Source organism: Salmo salar, chromosome 15, assembly GCF_965601325.2.
Source record: "Salmo salar chromosome 15, fSalSal1, whole genome shotgun sequence".
Taxonomy (NCBI): Eukaryota; Metazoa; Chordata; class Actinopteri; order Salmoniformes; family Salmonidae; genus Salmo; species Salmo salar.
Window position 1 is genome coordinate 37696981 of NC_138305.1, and position 14824 is coordinate 37711804.

General features: G+C 42.2%; 2 protein-coding genes across 5 annotated transcripts in view; both read right to left on the reverse strand.

Moving 5' to 3' along the window:
- The window catches only part of LOC106571292 (gamma-aminobutyric acid receptor subunit rho-2), a 28989-nt gene extending 25843 nt beyond the window's left edge, over positions 1-3146 (reverse strand). Inside the window, exons 1-2 of the mRNA XM_014144189.3 lie at positions 2726-3146; positions 1129-1238 (exon numbers count right to left, since the gene is read on the reverse strand). Coding sequence (XP_013999664.3) covers positions 1129-1238; positions 2726-2847 — 232 coding nt within the window. The 5' untranslated portion in view covers positions 2848-3146. The remainder of the gene's footprint in view (positions 1-1128; positions 1239-2725) is intronic.
- A 1137-nt stretch (positions 3147-4283) lies between these two features.
- Positions 4284-14824, reverse strand: part of LOC106571293 (ubiquitin-conjugating enzyme E2 J1) — a 46044-nt gene continuing 35503 nt past the window's right edge. For 3 of the 4 annotated variants that reach the window (XM_014144191.3, XM_082961713.1, XM_014144190.3), the window contains 4 exons: positions 12192-12297; positions 9827-9953; positions 9249-9365; positions 4284-5185 (listed from right to left, as the gene is read on the reverse strand). In XM_014144191.3, the coding sequence (XP_013999666.2) occupies positions 4916-5185; positions 9249-9365; positions 9827-9953; positions 12192-12297 (620 nt within the window). In that variant the 3' untranslated portion in view covers positions 4284-4915. The remainder of the gene's footprint in view (positions 5186-9248; positions 9366-9826; positions 9954-12191; positions 12298-14824) is intronic. The other variant, XM_014144193.3, reaches the window with a different exon arrangement.

Sequence of the window (14824 nt, forward strand, 5' to 3'; positions counted from 1 at the left end):
TGTCCTTTTCTTTGTTTGACATCCTTCAGAACTAAACTGGTGCATTGTAAACTGAAACTTCTGTACTTTTTCGATACTAGAACATGAAAAATGGTTCAATACTAGAATTTTTGTTACTTTCGGTACTTCTATCAAATGTGTCTCACGGATCAATCCTGTGCCTACTCCACCCTCCACTTATTCATTGCTAGCCTGCACATGGAGTCTGGGCTGCTCCCCACTCCTGCTGAACAGAAGTTAACACACTTGAATAATGCGACACGGCATGCAGAAATGTTGAAACTGTTAATTACTGTTCGCAAAACAATGTCCATACAGGCTAGAACACCTTTACAATGCAATAATATACTGGTAGCTTCCAGCTTTGGGCACATCGGTTCAAAGTCTAGTTTTGATTTACATTTGGTGTGAGTTGTCAACTAACGTGACTTCAATGTGAAATCAACAATAAATGTTACCATGTCTTTGGATTTATGTTAAAAGTTGAAAAAGTGAAAAAAAGACAATGTCCTGTTGATGACTTTCTGCTAATCCAATCACTTTCCCACGTTTATTCCACGTCAAGTAAGTAGATGTTTTGTGGTTGAAATTATGTGGACACAATTTTGATTCAATCAGTTTTTGCCCAGTAGGAACATTCCTTGCTAGCTGATCCTGGCAGTTAATTGATCCATTAATGCCACTAATTGATTGTTCAGAGAGACTAGAAACATCGGATTTCCCAAGGAGAACAAACATGGAAACAAACACACACTGCTGTGGCCCTGGAGGAACAGTTTTGCAGCCCTGATTTGAACAGTGATATCAGTGCCCCTTCGCCAGGCCTAATACCTCTAGAGCTGGGATGGGCAACTTTGTTGGGGTCACAAAAATCTGAACTCATCATGAGGGGCCGGAGTGGCTCGCGGGTCTGTGTACCCACATCTCTAACCACACATGCTGTCAGAGCCTGCCCTAGCCTTTTGGAGGCCTTAAGCGAAATTGTATTGCCCCCCCAGTCCCACCTTGCGAGGTTGATCCTACAAAAGGGGGGGCACAGACGGGCCGCCAGTTGCCCAAACCTGCTCTAGAGGGCACTGAAGTCTACTTTAGTAACATCAGCCAATTAGTTTAGACCTATGTCCTTACCTGCAAAGGCTGGTCTCATGGTAAAATCATGGTCATCAACTCGCAGCAGGTGGTCTGTCTTCACCTTGTGAGATTTGGTGTTATCAACTATCTTTTTTCCAGTCAGTGGACTACAAAAGAAAACAGCAATCAATACTTCTGAAAAGATTGGCAGATAACAGTGTAAAGTTTCCATTTACTCCTTACAGAGAACCATACAACCACCTTTAAAATGACTCTGAAACCACAACAGTGAGATTATGAAAGGCACAGAACGATTAGGAGTAAGAACACAGACTTTACAACATAAGTGTCTGTGTGTGTGTGTGTAGTGCATGCCCTCAAATAATCAAGAGAAACCTACTATGCTTTGCTCTCAAGGTGGTCTTATCTAACCCATTTGTGATATGTTTGTTAGTTGAGGATAACATGGGTCGAAGTAAGTTCCCATACTCTGTATTTATTATGTTCCTTGGAAATAAAGCTCAGTGAAGACAGGGCAAACTCTGTTCCAAATAGACCCCCATCAGACTCAATTTACGCGCGCCTATGCCAGTTTCAACGACGTCCTAAAATAGAGGGGGTGACAATTATTGAACGCGTGGAGGCTGGCTAATTAAACCACCAGACAACCACTTTTACCGGGATAGCGTTTGCAAAGTGTATCCAGGCACCGGCAGGCACGCTTGGTGTGATTGTGATTTCGCTCAATTAATAGTGAAACGTACGGTTCATGTTAGGGGTCGATTTGGAATTGTAATCCTATACTTTGTAATGGACAAAAATGTATCATGTTATAACTCAATATGCAAGAATAACAGACATTGGTGGGCTACTTGTAATACAGCAAGGGAGCCTGAGAACCGGCTGGAGAACCCAGTTCATCCTTTGTCACCATGGGACTGTTAAATCTGGCAGATTACATTAACATGTTCTGCCCTTACTGTATTTCAAGTGCATTTGACAGAGTTGTGTCATTGAACAACCTCACATGTGGATCGCCTCTCATTTCACAGATAAGATTATTAATAAAGACGGAACACATCAAGGGTCATCTGAAGCAGAGCATAGCACAACCGACAGTGAAGTATGATGCAGAATAATGATGCAAGGTTCAAATGAATTGTATGGATGATGAAACTTGCAGATAGGGATGATTCATGACATCTCTGCGTAGACAGGGTCCACCCATTACATCCTTCCCATCAATGCGCACTGCGCTGTGGATCATCTTTACGCACCGGCATGGTTTACCCGTTGCGCAATCCCCATCAAGTCCAGACCACCCCTAGGCTAATATTTACATAGTGTCAACGACTATAACTGGTTTTACATTACTGACACGAGCCATCAATGATTGGAACGTGACAAATTTAATCGAATAAATATTAAAATCAAACGGAACGCAAGGGTCCGTTTACAAGTGCAGAATTTAACCAAAGAGGGTCATGTCATGATGACCCCCAGTTGCTTTAAATTGCAAATTAAAGAGTGAACGTGCAAATGAAACAAGAAAATCATGGGGAGATGGGAAGAAAGTAACATGTGGCGAATGTAACACGCCCATTTTCTCCTATTTGGATGAACTGTCAAAAAGGGTAAGGATCCAGGTACTTACGCGCCATGCTTGTGAGATTCTACCGCCCCGGACCACCTCCTTTTCCTACTTTTGTGCTTTCGGCATTCCCCGATAAGTATCAAGCAAAAAATTAAAAACAGGAACTTAATATAATAAGGCATTATGTGTGAAAACTCAAAAGTCGTCGAGTGAGTGAAGAAATCCCTTTAATCGACGTCCGCAATGGTTTGAGCATTGTAGCGTATTCTGATCTAAAGCAGAACATGTGTGGTAACATGCATTGTAGTGAGGCAGTGTGTCGGTTGATTAAGTAACAACGACAGATATGTTTACGACGCCAAGCGGCTTGTCCCGGTTATTGCTCCCTGATTGGTCCACAGCGGTTAGTTTCAACGCACTCCAAACCAAGGCACCGCGCGCAGCTTCAGCAGCAGCAGCAGCTCTGTTTTAGCTACAGTATAATGACATGACCACATTCCAGGGCATCCTCGATCAAGTGACGTAACATACTTAGAATTCGCACAGCTTTCTGGGCACTTTCGAAAAGCCAAAAAGTGTGTGGCTCAGTTAGTAGAGCATGGCGTTTGCAACGCCAGGGTTGTGGGTTCGATTTCCACGGGGGACCAGTACGAAAAAATAAAAGAAAAAAGAAGTGTATGAAATGTATGCATTCACAACTGTAAGTCGCTCTGGATAAGAGCGTCTGCTAAATGACTAAAATGTAAAATGATATATATGGATCCTGTGCTTAATAAACCTCTCTGCAATAACTGGGGAATCGCTTTGCATATACTGATAATGTAAAAGGCCTTGGAATCAAGACTCATATCAACAGCAAGTGCATATCCTAAGAATACAGATTTGAGAGAACACATACTGGAAGGTGTAAGCTGACCTTTCTGTCTGCACATTTCAAATGTGTTCTAAAATCTTCAGATGGTGTGTGTGGTGATGGATAACTAAGTGTTACTTTGTCATCCATCAAGACCTAGAAAATAAATAACATTACATGAACATTTATTTTCTGATACAATGTTCATATGTAGCATTCTGAAACGATGGAAAGATGTGTGAATGCCATCTTAAAACATGAAGTTGTCTGCAATGGATTCAGTGTTCACGTGAACAAAGCTGTTATACATGGCTCAAATATCATGAGAACACAACTGACAGAGAGGACTTACTCTGGACATTATATTTTCCTTGAAGTACAATGTAACCACAATATTTAAATTGCTTTGCATTAGTCTCCAATCCATTTCTTGCGAGGACTTAAAAAAGGTAGGCCTAAAGTCATATAGCCTCTTTCTTGTATAATCTCCCTTTCTGAAGCGCTTGTGTTGACAATGGTTTATTGCCTCATCCCCATCTCAGTATCTTTGGACCCAATCAGTGATAATGCCAGGTTCCTACAGTATGAACAGCATGAAATTGGCAAGAGAGCAGAAACAAACTGACACTCAGGCTAAGATTGACAGACGTATGTGTATAGAAGGCTGCACTGTATCTGCTGCCGCTAAAGTAGAAACCACCGGAGAATTGGCTAACCAATAAAAAATGTCAATGGCGTAACATTTGAGCAGAAATAATTAGCATCTTATCTGTATACAATTTATTATGCATATTGATTCCCTGTGCACAATTCATTATTTGAGACAATCAAATCAATGTGGTAGTCTTCATTGTTTACAAGTCATATGATACAGCATTAACTTGTTTAAATGAGAACAAGCAGCAGTCCATGATAAACAGTTGCCTGACAAAATAAAAAGTAGAGATACAGGCCGTATTCATAAAGCACCTCAGGAGTGCGGATCTATTTTTATTTGAGATCATAATGAATTAGATTATATGGACATGGGGGACCTGATCCTAGTTGGGCACTCCTACTCAGACATTTTGTGAATACAACCCACAGTGTCTGTGTTCTATAAAGGTTTGGACCTTTCTTTAAAATGTGGTACAGTTTAGAGTCATTTCAAAGTAATAAAAGACACCTCGGAGGTGGACCCCATCCTACACAGGAATGCAGGCTACCCTCATTGTAAAGCAAGCCCTCTTTACTTAGTGGGAGAAACAGTCCCCAAAGCTATGTCTAACCCTCTATGAATGGGGGGGCTGTCCATAGTTTTCCAGGGCTCTAGGCTGACAATGTGAAGAGATAAAGTCAATTTGTTGCCAGCTAGGGTATCATGGTCAGGTGGTCTGGGGAAGTTCAGGTCAGTGTCATCACAGCTCGTAGTCAAACTTGTACTCGTTGGTCAGGTAGATCCTGCGGAAGATGAGGGCAGACAGGAGCAGGGCGAGCACCATGATGAGCACCACAGAGCCTGTGTGGCTGGCGCCCTGAGGGGGGTGGGGGGAGGCAGGGAAGGTGGGCCTGCTGGGGGGCTCTCTCTGGTGCTGCTGGGCCCGGCGCTGGCGGGGGCTGAGAGAACGGCTGCTTGGGGCTGTGGGACATGGCTCGTCCTCACTGGCAGCCGGAGCTGCCTCGGCCTGCTGGGAGCACAGCATAGCATACACAGGATCAGACTGTGGTCCAACACACCACACACACACACACACACACACACACACACACACACACACACACACACACACACACACACACACACACACACACACACACACACATTCCGTTCGACATGGTGCACACGTGCATGCAGACACACACCCACAATACAAGAACCCACGCACGTGCATACAACAGTTACACACACACTTTACGAATACACAGACACTACACACACAACCATGCTTAGGGCTTTAGTGCATTCAGAAAGTATTTGTACCCCTTGACTTTTTCCACATATTCAAAAATTGATGAAATTGTTTTTCCCCCTCATCAATCTATGTTTTTCAGCGGCAGGGACTGGGAGACTAGTCAGGATCGAGGGAAAGATGAACAGAGCAAAGTACAGAGAGATCTTTAATGAAAAACTGCTCCAGAGTGCTCACCTTCCAACAGGACAACGACCCTAAGCACACAGCCAAGACAACTCGGGAGTGGTTTCGTGACAAGTCTGTGAATGTCCTTGAGTGGCCCAGCCAGAGCCTGGACTTGTACCTGATCGAGCATCTCTGGAGAGGCCTGAAAATTGCTGTGCAGCGACACTCCCCATCCAACCTGACAGAGCTTGAGAGGATCTGCAGAGAAGAATTGGAGAAACTCCCCAAATACAGGTGTGCCAAGCTTGTAGTGTTATACCCAAGATGACTCGAGGCTGTAATCACTGCCAAAGGTGCTTCAACAAAGTACTAGGTAAAGGGTATTAATACTTATGTAAATGTGATATTTCCATTTTTTATTTTTAATACATTTGTTAACGATAAAGCAAAAATAAGTTTCGATTTTTTTATGTGGTAATGTGTGTGGACTGAGGGGGGAAAACTATTTAATCCATTTTAGAATAAGGCTGTAACGTAACAAAACGTGGAAAAAGTCAAGGAGTCTGAATACTTTCCGAAGGCACTGTATACATTATGAATCTGCTTTGGACTAACTGTCCTTGTAGTGCAGTCAAACCAACGCAGTTGAATTTAACAAAAATGCTACAGTCGGTTGTTTTAAGGGGTAACTCTTCAAAGCAGCTTTAAGCATGATGACTAAACAGTGAGCAATAGGGTACAGCTCAGGTTTTACACCGAGAGAGAAAGCTGAATGTTACTCCTAATTAGGGGATGGCTGCAGGACAGGGAGGGCTGTCATGCAGAGAGAGACATTGGGACAGAGCAGGGCGCTGTAATCCTGTCTACATCACTCTGTTCAGTTTGATATAGGAAGAGCAAGACAGGCAGTGACGATGCAGTTAATGGGTGGGATAATCACAGAACCAGAATGATCTATTCTATTTCTATAGGGGTGAAGTCAGTCGGTCCCTCTCCCGGTCAGAGGTTATATCGGTCGTTTTTTACTGCATCCTGCAGCAGATGGCAAGTACATGTTTTTGACTGTCCCTCTCTCTCTCTCAGGTCAGTTCAGAGGGATTTAATCCCGATCTACATAGACCCTTTCTAGTATGAATAGACATACTCACACTCATCTTTACCATGACTGGAAATGGCCATGTTTTCCTGTCATATTTTCAACCCAAAAAATTATAATACATTATAAAAATTAAGTTGCACACTAATTATGCTCCCAAACATTGAATGGGTCTAGCAACCAATGGTCCGGCACGCAGAAGAAGGCACTGCATGCTGAAACGTTGGTTGCTAGACCCATTCAATATCTTGGAGCAAAATTAGTGACCTTTTTTTGTCTTTTTACAGTTTACTCTCTGTTAGTCAGCACCTAAATCAAAATGTTATTATCTCGAATACAACAGGTGTAGGTAGATCTTACTGTGAAATGCTTACAAGCTCTTAACCAACAATGTTGTCAAATTTATATATATTTATATATATATATATATATATATATATATATATATATATATATATATATATATATATACATACATATATATATATATATATAAATAAAAAGAAGAAATATAACAAATAATTAAGGAGCAACAATAAAATAACAGTAACGAGGCTACATATATACAGGGGGTTACAGTACAGAGTCAATGTGCGCGTGCACCGGTTAGTCAAGGTAATTGAGGTAATATGTACATGTAGGTAGAGGTAAAGTAACTATGCATGGATAATAAACAGAGAGTAGTAGCAGTGTAAAAATGGGGGGGGGGGGGGGACAATGCAAACAGTCTGGGTAGCCATTTGATTAACTGTTCAGGAGTCTTATGGCTTGGGGGTAGAAGCTGTTAAGAAGCTTTTTTTGACCTAGACTTGGCGCTCCGATATCGCTTGCCGTTCGGTAGCCCTCTTCATGACTGTCTTGGTGTGTTTGGACCATGATAGTTTGTTGGTGATGTGGACACCAAGGAACTTGAAGCTCTCAACCTGCTCCACTGCAGCCCCGTTGATGAGAATGGGGGTGTGCTCGGTCCTCCTTTTTTCTGTCGTCCACAATCATCTCCTTTGTCTTGATTACGTTGAGGGAGAAGTTGTTATCCTGGCACCACACGGCCAGGTCTCTGACCTCCTCCCTATGGCTGTTTCATCATTGTCAATGATCAGACCTACCACTGTTGTGTTGCCGGCAAACTTAATGATGGTGTTGGAGTCGTGCTTGGTCATATAGTTATGGGTGAACAGGGAGTAAAGCTCTACACAACATTTTTGGGCGTGAGTCAGCTTATGCCTTTTACTAAAATAATACATTATAACGATGATATCCAGCTATAATCGGTTTATAAGAAAACACCTATCACAGTTATCTTTAATGTTGTCATAGGTGACTGCTAGACAGTGGCATCATGCCTCATTGACACGGAGTTGGAGAACCCTGGAGAAGCTGTAGGGCCAGAGAGTGTCGCCTGCACCGTCATCATACAATATTACCCACCGAGCCATTAAACACAGTGATTTAAAAAGGGATGTTCACTGAGTGAGTGACAGTGGCTGATGTAGCACAGTGGAGCCACAACATTACATAAAGCACTATGAGAGATGAGGGATGATTTACGGGATAACAACATTGCCATATTCTCCCTTTAATCCTCTGTTCTGGAGCCCAGGGACCCCCGGCCGCTCCTTTCTATACCTTTCATAATTAACTTTTTTTATTTAATGGTTCAAGAATAATACAGATGAAGTTGCCGGAGAAAATAGACTTTGGCACGTCTTCTGCGACAAGGCACAATAATCGTGTGCAACCATGCCAACCTCATCTATGGCAAATAAATGAATAATCCCCCAACATAGCAAATATCTTCGGTATATTGTTATTTCTCTGTCCATGAACACTACCTTAAAGTTTATTTTTTGTCCAGTAAAATAACATAAAAATGATCAGAAATACAGTGTAGACATTATGACTATTGTAGCTGGAAACAGCAGATTTTCTATGGAATATCTACATAGGCCCATTATCAGCAACCATCACTCCTGTGTTCCAATGGCACGTTGTGTTAGCTAATCCAAGTTTATCATTTTAAAAGGCTAATTGATCATTAGAAATCCCTTTTGCAATTATGTTAGCACAGCTGAAAACTATTGCTATGATTAAAGAAGCAATAAAACTGTCCTCCTTTAGACTAGTTGAGTATTTGGAGCAGCAGCATTTGTGGGTTTGATTACAGGCTCAAAATGGCCAGAAACAAAGAACTTTCTTCTAAAACTCATCAATCTATTCTTGTTCTGAGAAATTAAGGCTATTCCATGCGAGAAATTGCCAAGAAACTGAAGATATCGTACAACGCTCTGTACTACTCCCCTCACAGAACAGCGCAAACTGTCTCTAACTAGAATAGAAAGAGGAGTGGGAGGCCCCGGTGCACAATTGAGCAAGAGGACAAGTATATTAGAGTGTCTAGTTTGAGAAACAGATGCCTCACAAGTCCTCAACTGGCAGCTTCATTAAATAGTACCTGCAAAACACTAGTCTCAATGTCAACAGTGAAGAGGCTACTCCGGGATGCTGGCCTTCTACTCCAGCTGGATCTCTCAGTCCATCACAATCTAGCTAGCATAACCCTGGTGGTGTTTGTCTCACCTGCTCAGCGTGGGCCTCTTCCTCCTCCTGTCCCCACGAGGTGGACGTATCTCCCCAGGGGTCTGGGGGGGGCCCGCTCTCTGCCCCTGTGCTCTCACTAGCCTGCCTGGCTTCTGCCTGCAGGAAGCAACACACAGGAAATGGCTGCTGTCACCCACAATGTATTCAAATCAAATTGTATTGGTCACATACACATGTTACGGGTGTAGCGAAATACTTGTGTTTCTAGCTCCAACAGTTCAGTAATATCTAACAAGTAATATTTAACAAATTCACAACAATACACACATCTAAAGTGAAGGAATGGAATTAAGAATATGTAAATATTTGGATGAGCAATGTCGGAGAATACAGTATATACTCTAGCTCTGGCCACAGGCCCGAGACAATATTCCTCGGGTGAAAAGCCCATTGTCTTTTCTGCCTGTGACTGCTTGAAGCACGAATGGGTAAAGACATGGAAACACAATTCATCCAATTCTGACAACTGGTAACACTTCTGAAGTCACTGGACTAGAATGAAAATAAACAACAATACGTGGATGGGGTAGGACTGTGGCTGGCAGCGGCAAGCACACCTTGAAGTTAATCTGCTGGGCGAGCTCTTGGTCCTCTTGGTCATCTGGACTGGGGTTAGTGGGGGAGGGACCTAGGAGGGCAGAGCGCAAGGAGCAGCCACACGTCTCACAGCAGAAGTCCTGGGATCTGTCAGTGGGTCGGCAGGGAGGGAGCGTTAGGCAAGTTAGGGGCAGAAAGGGTTTCAATTGACTTTTCCAGGAGCCCAATGGATTCATCTGACGAGAAGGGTAAAGAATAGATTAGATGACTCAATAAAACCAGTATACAAACGAGGGGAAATCATTCACCCCTAGCAGCCCCCTAAGGAAAAGAGGGCCTGGATTAGTGTACGTTTTGGAGGCATTAAGTGATAAAAGTCAAAGCCGTTTCCTAGTCCTATACAGCTGTATTAAAGTTGATCCAGGTAGGAGATCTGAGGGGTTTCCAGAGTCTGGGTGTCCACTGCAAATGGCACCCTATATAGTGCACTACTTTTGACCTGTAGTGCACTTTATAGGGCATAGGGTATAATTTGGGACACAGCCCTAGGCTTACTGAGCCAATCTGGGCCTATATCCTCTATGACAGAAACCCTGTTGAGATATGTTGGCTGATGCTCTCTGATCACAAGGCTGTTTACTTTGAGTCAGACAGGAGCTCCCATCACAACACACAAAAAACGTAGAGAAACGTACAAACTTCTTAGAGATTTGGTTTGTCAAAGATGAGTCATGTGGGTGGGTAGATGGCAATTTGACGGATGGATTGAAACTCATTATGTGAAGACAACATTCAACTGTGAATATTGACAGCTACACCAATATAAATATAAAATACAATTCCATCAATTAAGTCAAGCATCACCTCCCAAGAGTTGCTATTTTTCCAATGTGCTTTCCCACTCAACCAATATCATTATTTTTATAGGCAGAAAAGACAACCATCTGAAAATTTTCCTCCGCTAACTTCTGCATTATTAACGCTCGTCATTACAGCAGCCTGCCAGCCAGCAAAACTTCTCCAGCAGTCTACTTTTATGTCAGGAAACAGAGCCAACTCTGAAAACTCTGAATTCTTCTTCTGTGCTGCTGTTTATCTGATTCCTGCTAGGGGCCCCTGGCCCTGGTGTTGACTGACAGCTCTCACAATTACCATAGGGTACGGCGACAACCAAGAAGGAATTTTTGAATCAAAGCAAAGTTGCTGTCTCAACCGCAGCCACGACAGCCCTTTGTGAAACATGGGCCTTTCTTTCATCAGGAAGATAAACAGGCAGGCAGTGTACTGTATGTATTTATAGACAAGGATATGTTCCCGTGTCACATCTCATCTTCATGTGTTAATGAAACAGCCAGTCGCTAAAGACCCCTGTCTGTATGTGTTAATAGAACAGACAGTCATCTGGGATGCGTCACAAATGGCACCCTATTCCCTTTATTGTATATTTTCGAACCAGAGCCCTGGTCAAAAGGAATACACTATAAAGGCAATAGGGTGCCATTTGGGACACAGCTCTTGGACCCCCCACACATTTTTTTATCCTTCTCCAACAGAGCTTTTGCATGTTTCTTCAGAGGGAGAGACCCATAACAATAAGAGGAGAAGAATGAGCAACAACATGCCCAGACATGCCTTTGTTTCCCTGGCAATGACCATAGCTATTTGTAGAGGGCACATCCACTGTGGCCCAGGGATTAATTACATGACATGCTTGCATAAGCATCACTTTATTCTCAACTTTGTTAAATAAACACCTGTCTATCACTATATGTTCTCCCTTTACCCCTCCCTACATGTACAAATTACTTTGACTAACCTGTATCCACACACATTGACTTGGTACCGGTACCCCCTGTATATAGCCTCATTATTGTTATGTTATTGTATTACTTTTATTTACATGTTTTTACTTTTGTTTATTTAGTAAATATTTTCTTAACTATTTTTCTTAAAACTGCATTGTTGTTTAAGGGCTTGTAAGTAAGCATTTCACACCTGTTGTATTCTGCACAGGTGATAAATACAATATGATTTGATGTATATCCAGTTAGTCCATCTAATTGTATGTAAAGCTAGTGCTTGATACAAGTATCCACCATACATGTAATGATGCGTTTAAGGATTACACATTGAAACAAACAGCAAACAGACATTTCACCCCAGACTGTTGTGTTGTTGTGTTGCTCCCCTCCCAGTCATTGTTATCCCCACCATTCATCCATCCATCCATCCCTCCCTCAGTGCAGACACTCAACTGATTTAATGAGCCATTCGCAGTTTCACTGTACCTACCAGCCGTGTGAACTTAGACTTGCATGGCTTAATCTTTGCATTGGAAAGAGAGTAAAGTGGAAACAGTGGAGGGTTTAATCTGTGTAATCTTACTTTTTGGCCAGGCCTCTCCTCTCCTCTGGATTATAATCAAGGGATCCGATTGCACCCTCCCCTTTGGTTGGCATGAATCCGATTATAGCTATTAGTGCAGTTCTGACTGAAAGGGAGAAACAGAAAAATTATGAAAGACAAAACCCCCCAAAACTGTCTGTCGACTCGTAACAGCAGTGGATAAAGGGAGTCGCTAAATCACATGAAATACCACGGCACATTCTGTCAAGTTCGCCACCCATGTTATGTAATGCGTTGCGGGAGTAATGCTTTGTTTTCTACTGCGTAAGCCTGGATTTAGAAAGCATCTCTGAGGACATTCGCCACTGCAACTCCTCAAATAGCATTCTCCAGCTGACATGATGGGACACTTTTCACAAAATGTTGGGAGAGCTTCTGTCAGCTTCAGGGGTTTCTAACAACTCAAAACCAATGGATGATTTGAATAAAAACATTTGTAAAAAGGCTAGAATGTACATTATAAACACCTATGAAATCAAGTAGCAGGCTGACTGGAGGCAAAGAATGGACAGCTGGTGAGAAAACAGCTACAGGGAAAAGAGAAGAGAGGTTAAGGAGGCCTGATACAGAGTGAAAGCCCGTTTCAACAGATAATGATTTGGTTGAAGAATGCTCTCAAGGTGATATCAGTCTGAATTCTCTCTCCACAAATTATTACAACTGTGGGCTCATGGTACTGCACATGGTACTGCAGAACAAACATAAGCTAAGAATCAATGCAGCTGCCCCCCCCTGGAGTGAACCTGTAGTGGAGAGCTGAGACACCAAAATCCCAGTGGGGGATGTCCAATCTCTGGGCCATGGACTCATTGGCTTTTAAAAAAAAAATATATATATTTCACCTTTATTTAACTAGGTAGGCTAGTTGAGAACAAGTTCTCATTTACAACTGCGACCTGGCCAAGATAAAGCAAAGCAGTGCGACACAAACAACAACACAGAGTTACACATAAACAAACGTACAGTCAATAACACAATAGAAAAAAAGTCTATATACAGTGTGTGGAAATGAGGTAAGATAAGGGAGATAAGGCAATACACTGCGTCCACAATTATTAGGCAAGTGAGTATTCTGATGTTATCATTGTTTCTATTCACATTTTTGAACTCCAAACCATATAAACTTGAATGCTTATTGGATTTAATCATTTTCAGGTGATATGTATTTGTGTAATGAAGGGAGGGTGTGGCGAAAGTGAATAACACCTTATATCAAGGTGTGGATAATTATTAGGCAGCCTCATTACCTCAGGTAAAATGGGCCAAAAAAGAAATTTAACTGACACTGAAAAGCCAAAAATGTAAAATGCCTTTCAGACGGATGCGACACTCTTTAAATAGCTAAACTATTGAGGTGTGACCACCGGACATTCAAACGTTTTGTTGCGAAAAGTCAACTGGGGCGCAAAAAACGCATGGGGAAGAAAAGGCGCAAATTAACTGCAAAAGACTTGAGAAGAATTAAACTTCAAACTACCAGGAACCCATTATCCTCCAGTGCCACCGTATTCCAGAACTGCAACCTACCTGGAGTGTTCAGAAGTACAAGGTGTCAAGTGCTCAGAGACATGGCCAAGGTCAAGAAGACTGAAACAAGACCACCACTGAATAAGATTCACAAGTTGAAGCGTCAAGATTGGGCAAAAGAAACACCTGAAGACAGATTTTTCAAAGGTTTTATGGACAGATGAAATGAAAGTGACTCTTGATGGACCAAATGGATGGGCCCGTGGCTGGATCAGTAATGGACACAGGGCACCACTTTGAGTCAGGTGCCAGCAAGGTGAAGGAGGGGTACTGGTATGGGCTGCTATCATTGAGGATGAGGTAGTTGGACCTTTTCGGGTTGAAGATGGACTGAAACTCAACTCCCAAACCTACTGCCAGTTTCTGGAAGATTATTTCGTCAAACAGTGGTACAGGAAGAAGTCCTCAGCATTCTAGAAGGCATGATCTTTATGCAGGACAATGCTCCATCACATGCATCCAAGTACGCCACTGCTTGGCTAGCCAGCAAGGGCCTCAAAGATGCCTGAATAATGACCTGGCCCCCTTCCTCACCTGACCTAAATCCTATTGAGAACTTGTGGGCCATTCTCAAACGTGAGATTTACAGTGATGGAAGACAATACACCTTTTTGAACAGCATTTGTGGTTGCTGCTTCAGCGAAAATTGATCGTGAACAGATCAAGAAACTGACAGACTCCATGGATGGAAGGCTCATGGCAGTTATTGAAAATAAGGGTGGCTATATTGGTCACTGAATATTTTTGAAAGGCCAGCATTTTTATATAATTGTCATTTTGTGTTACTTATCTGTTACTTACTCTAAAAATTGAGAATAAACAAGTGAGTTGAGAGAAATTATTTTTGTAATTTAGTTGCCTAATAATTGTGCACACTTATATATTTCCCTGAGAAAGACAAAACTCACTTTTCCTTTGTTAAACATTCAGGTTTGAGGTTCAATAACATTTTGGATTGACTGAGAGCATTGTGTTTGTTCAACAATAAAATTAATCCCGAGGAATACAATTTGCCTAATAATTGTGCACGCAGTGTAAATCGGCCATAGTGGAGAAATAATTACAATTTAGCAATTAAACACTGG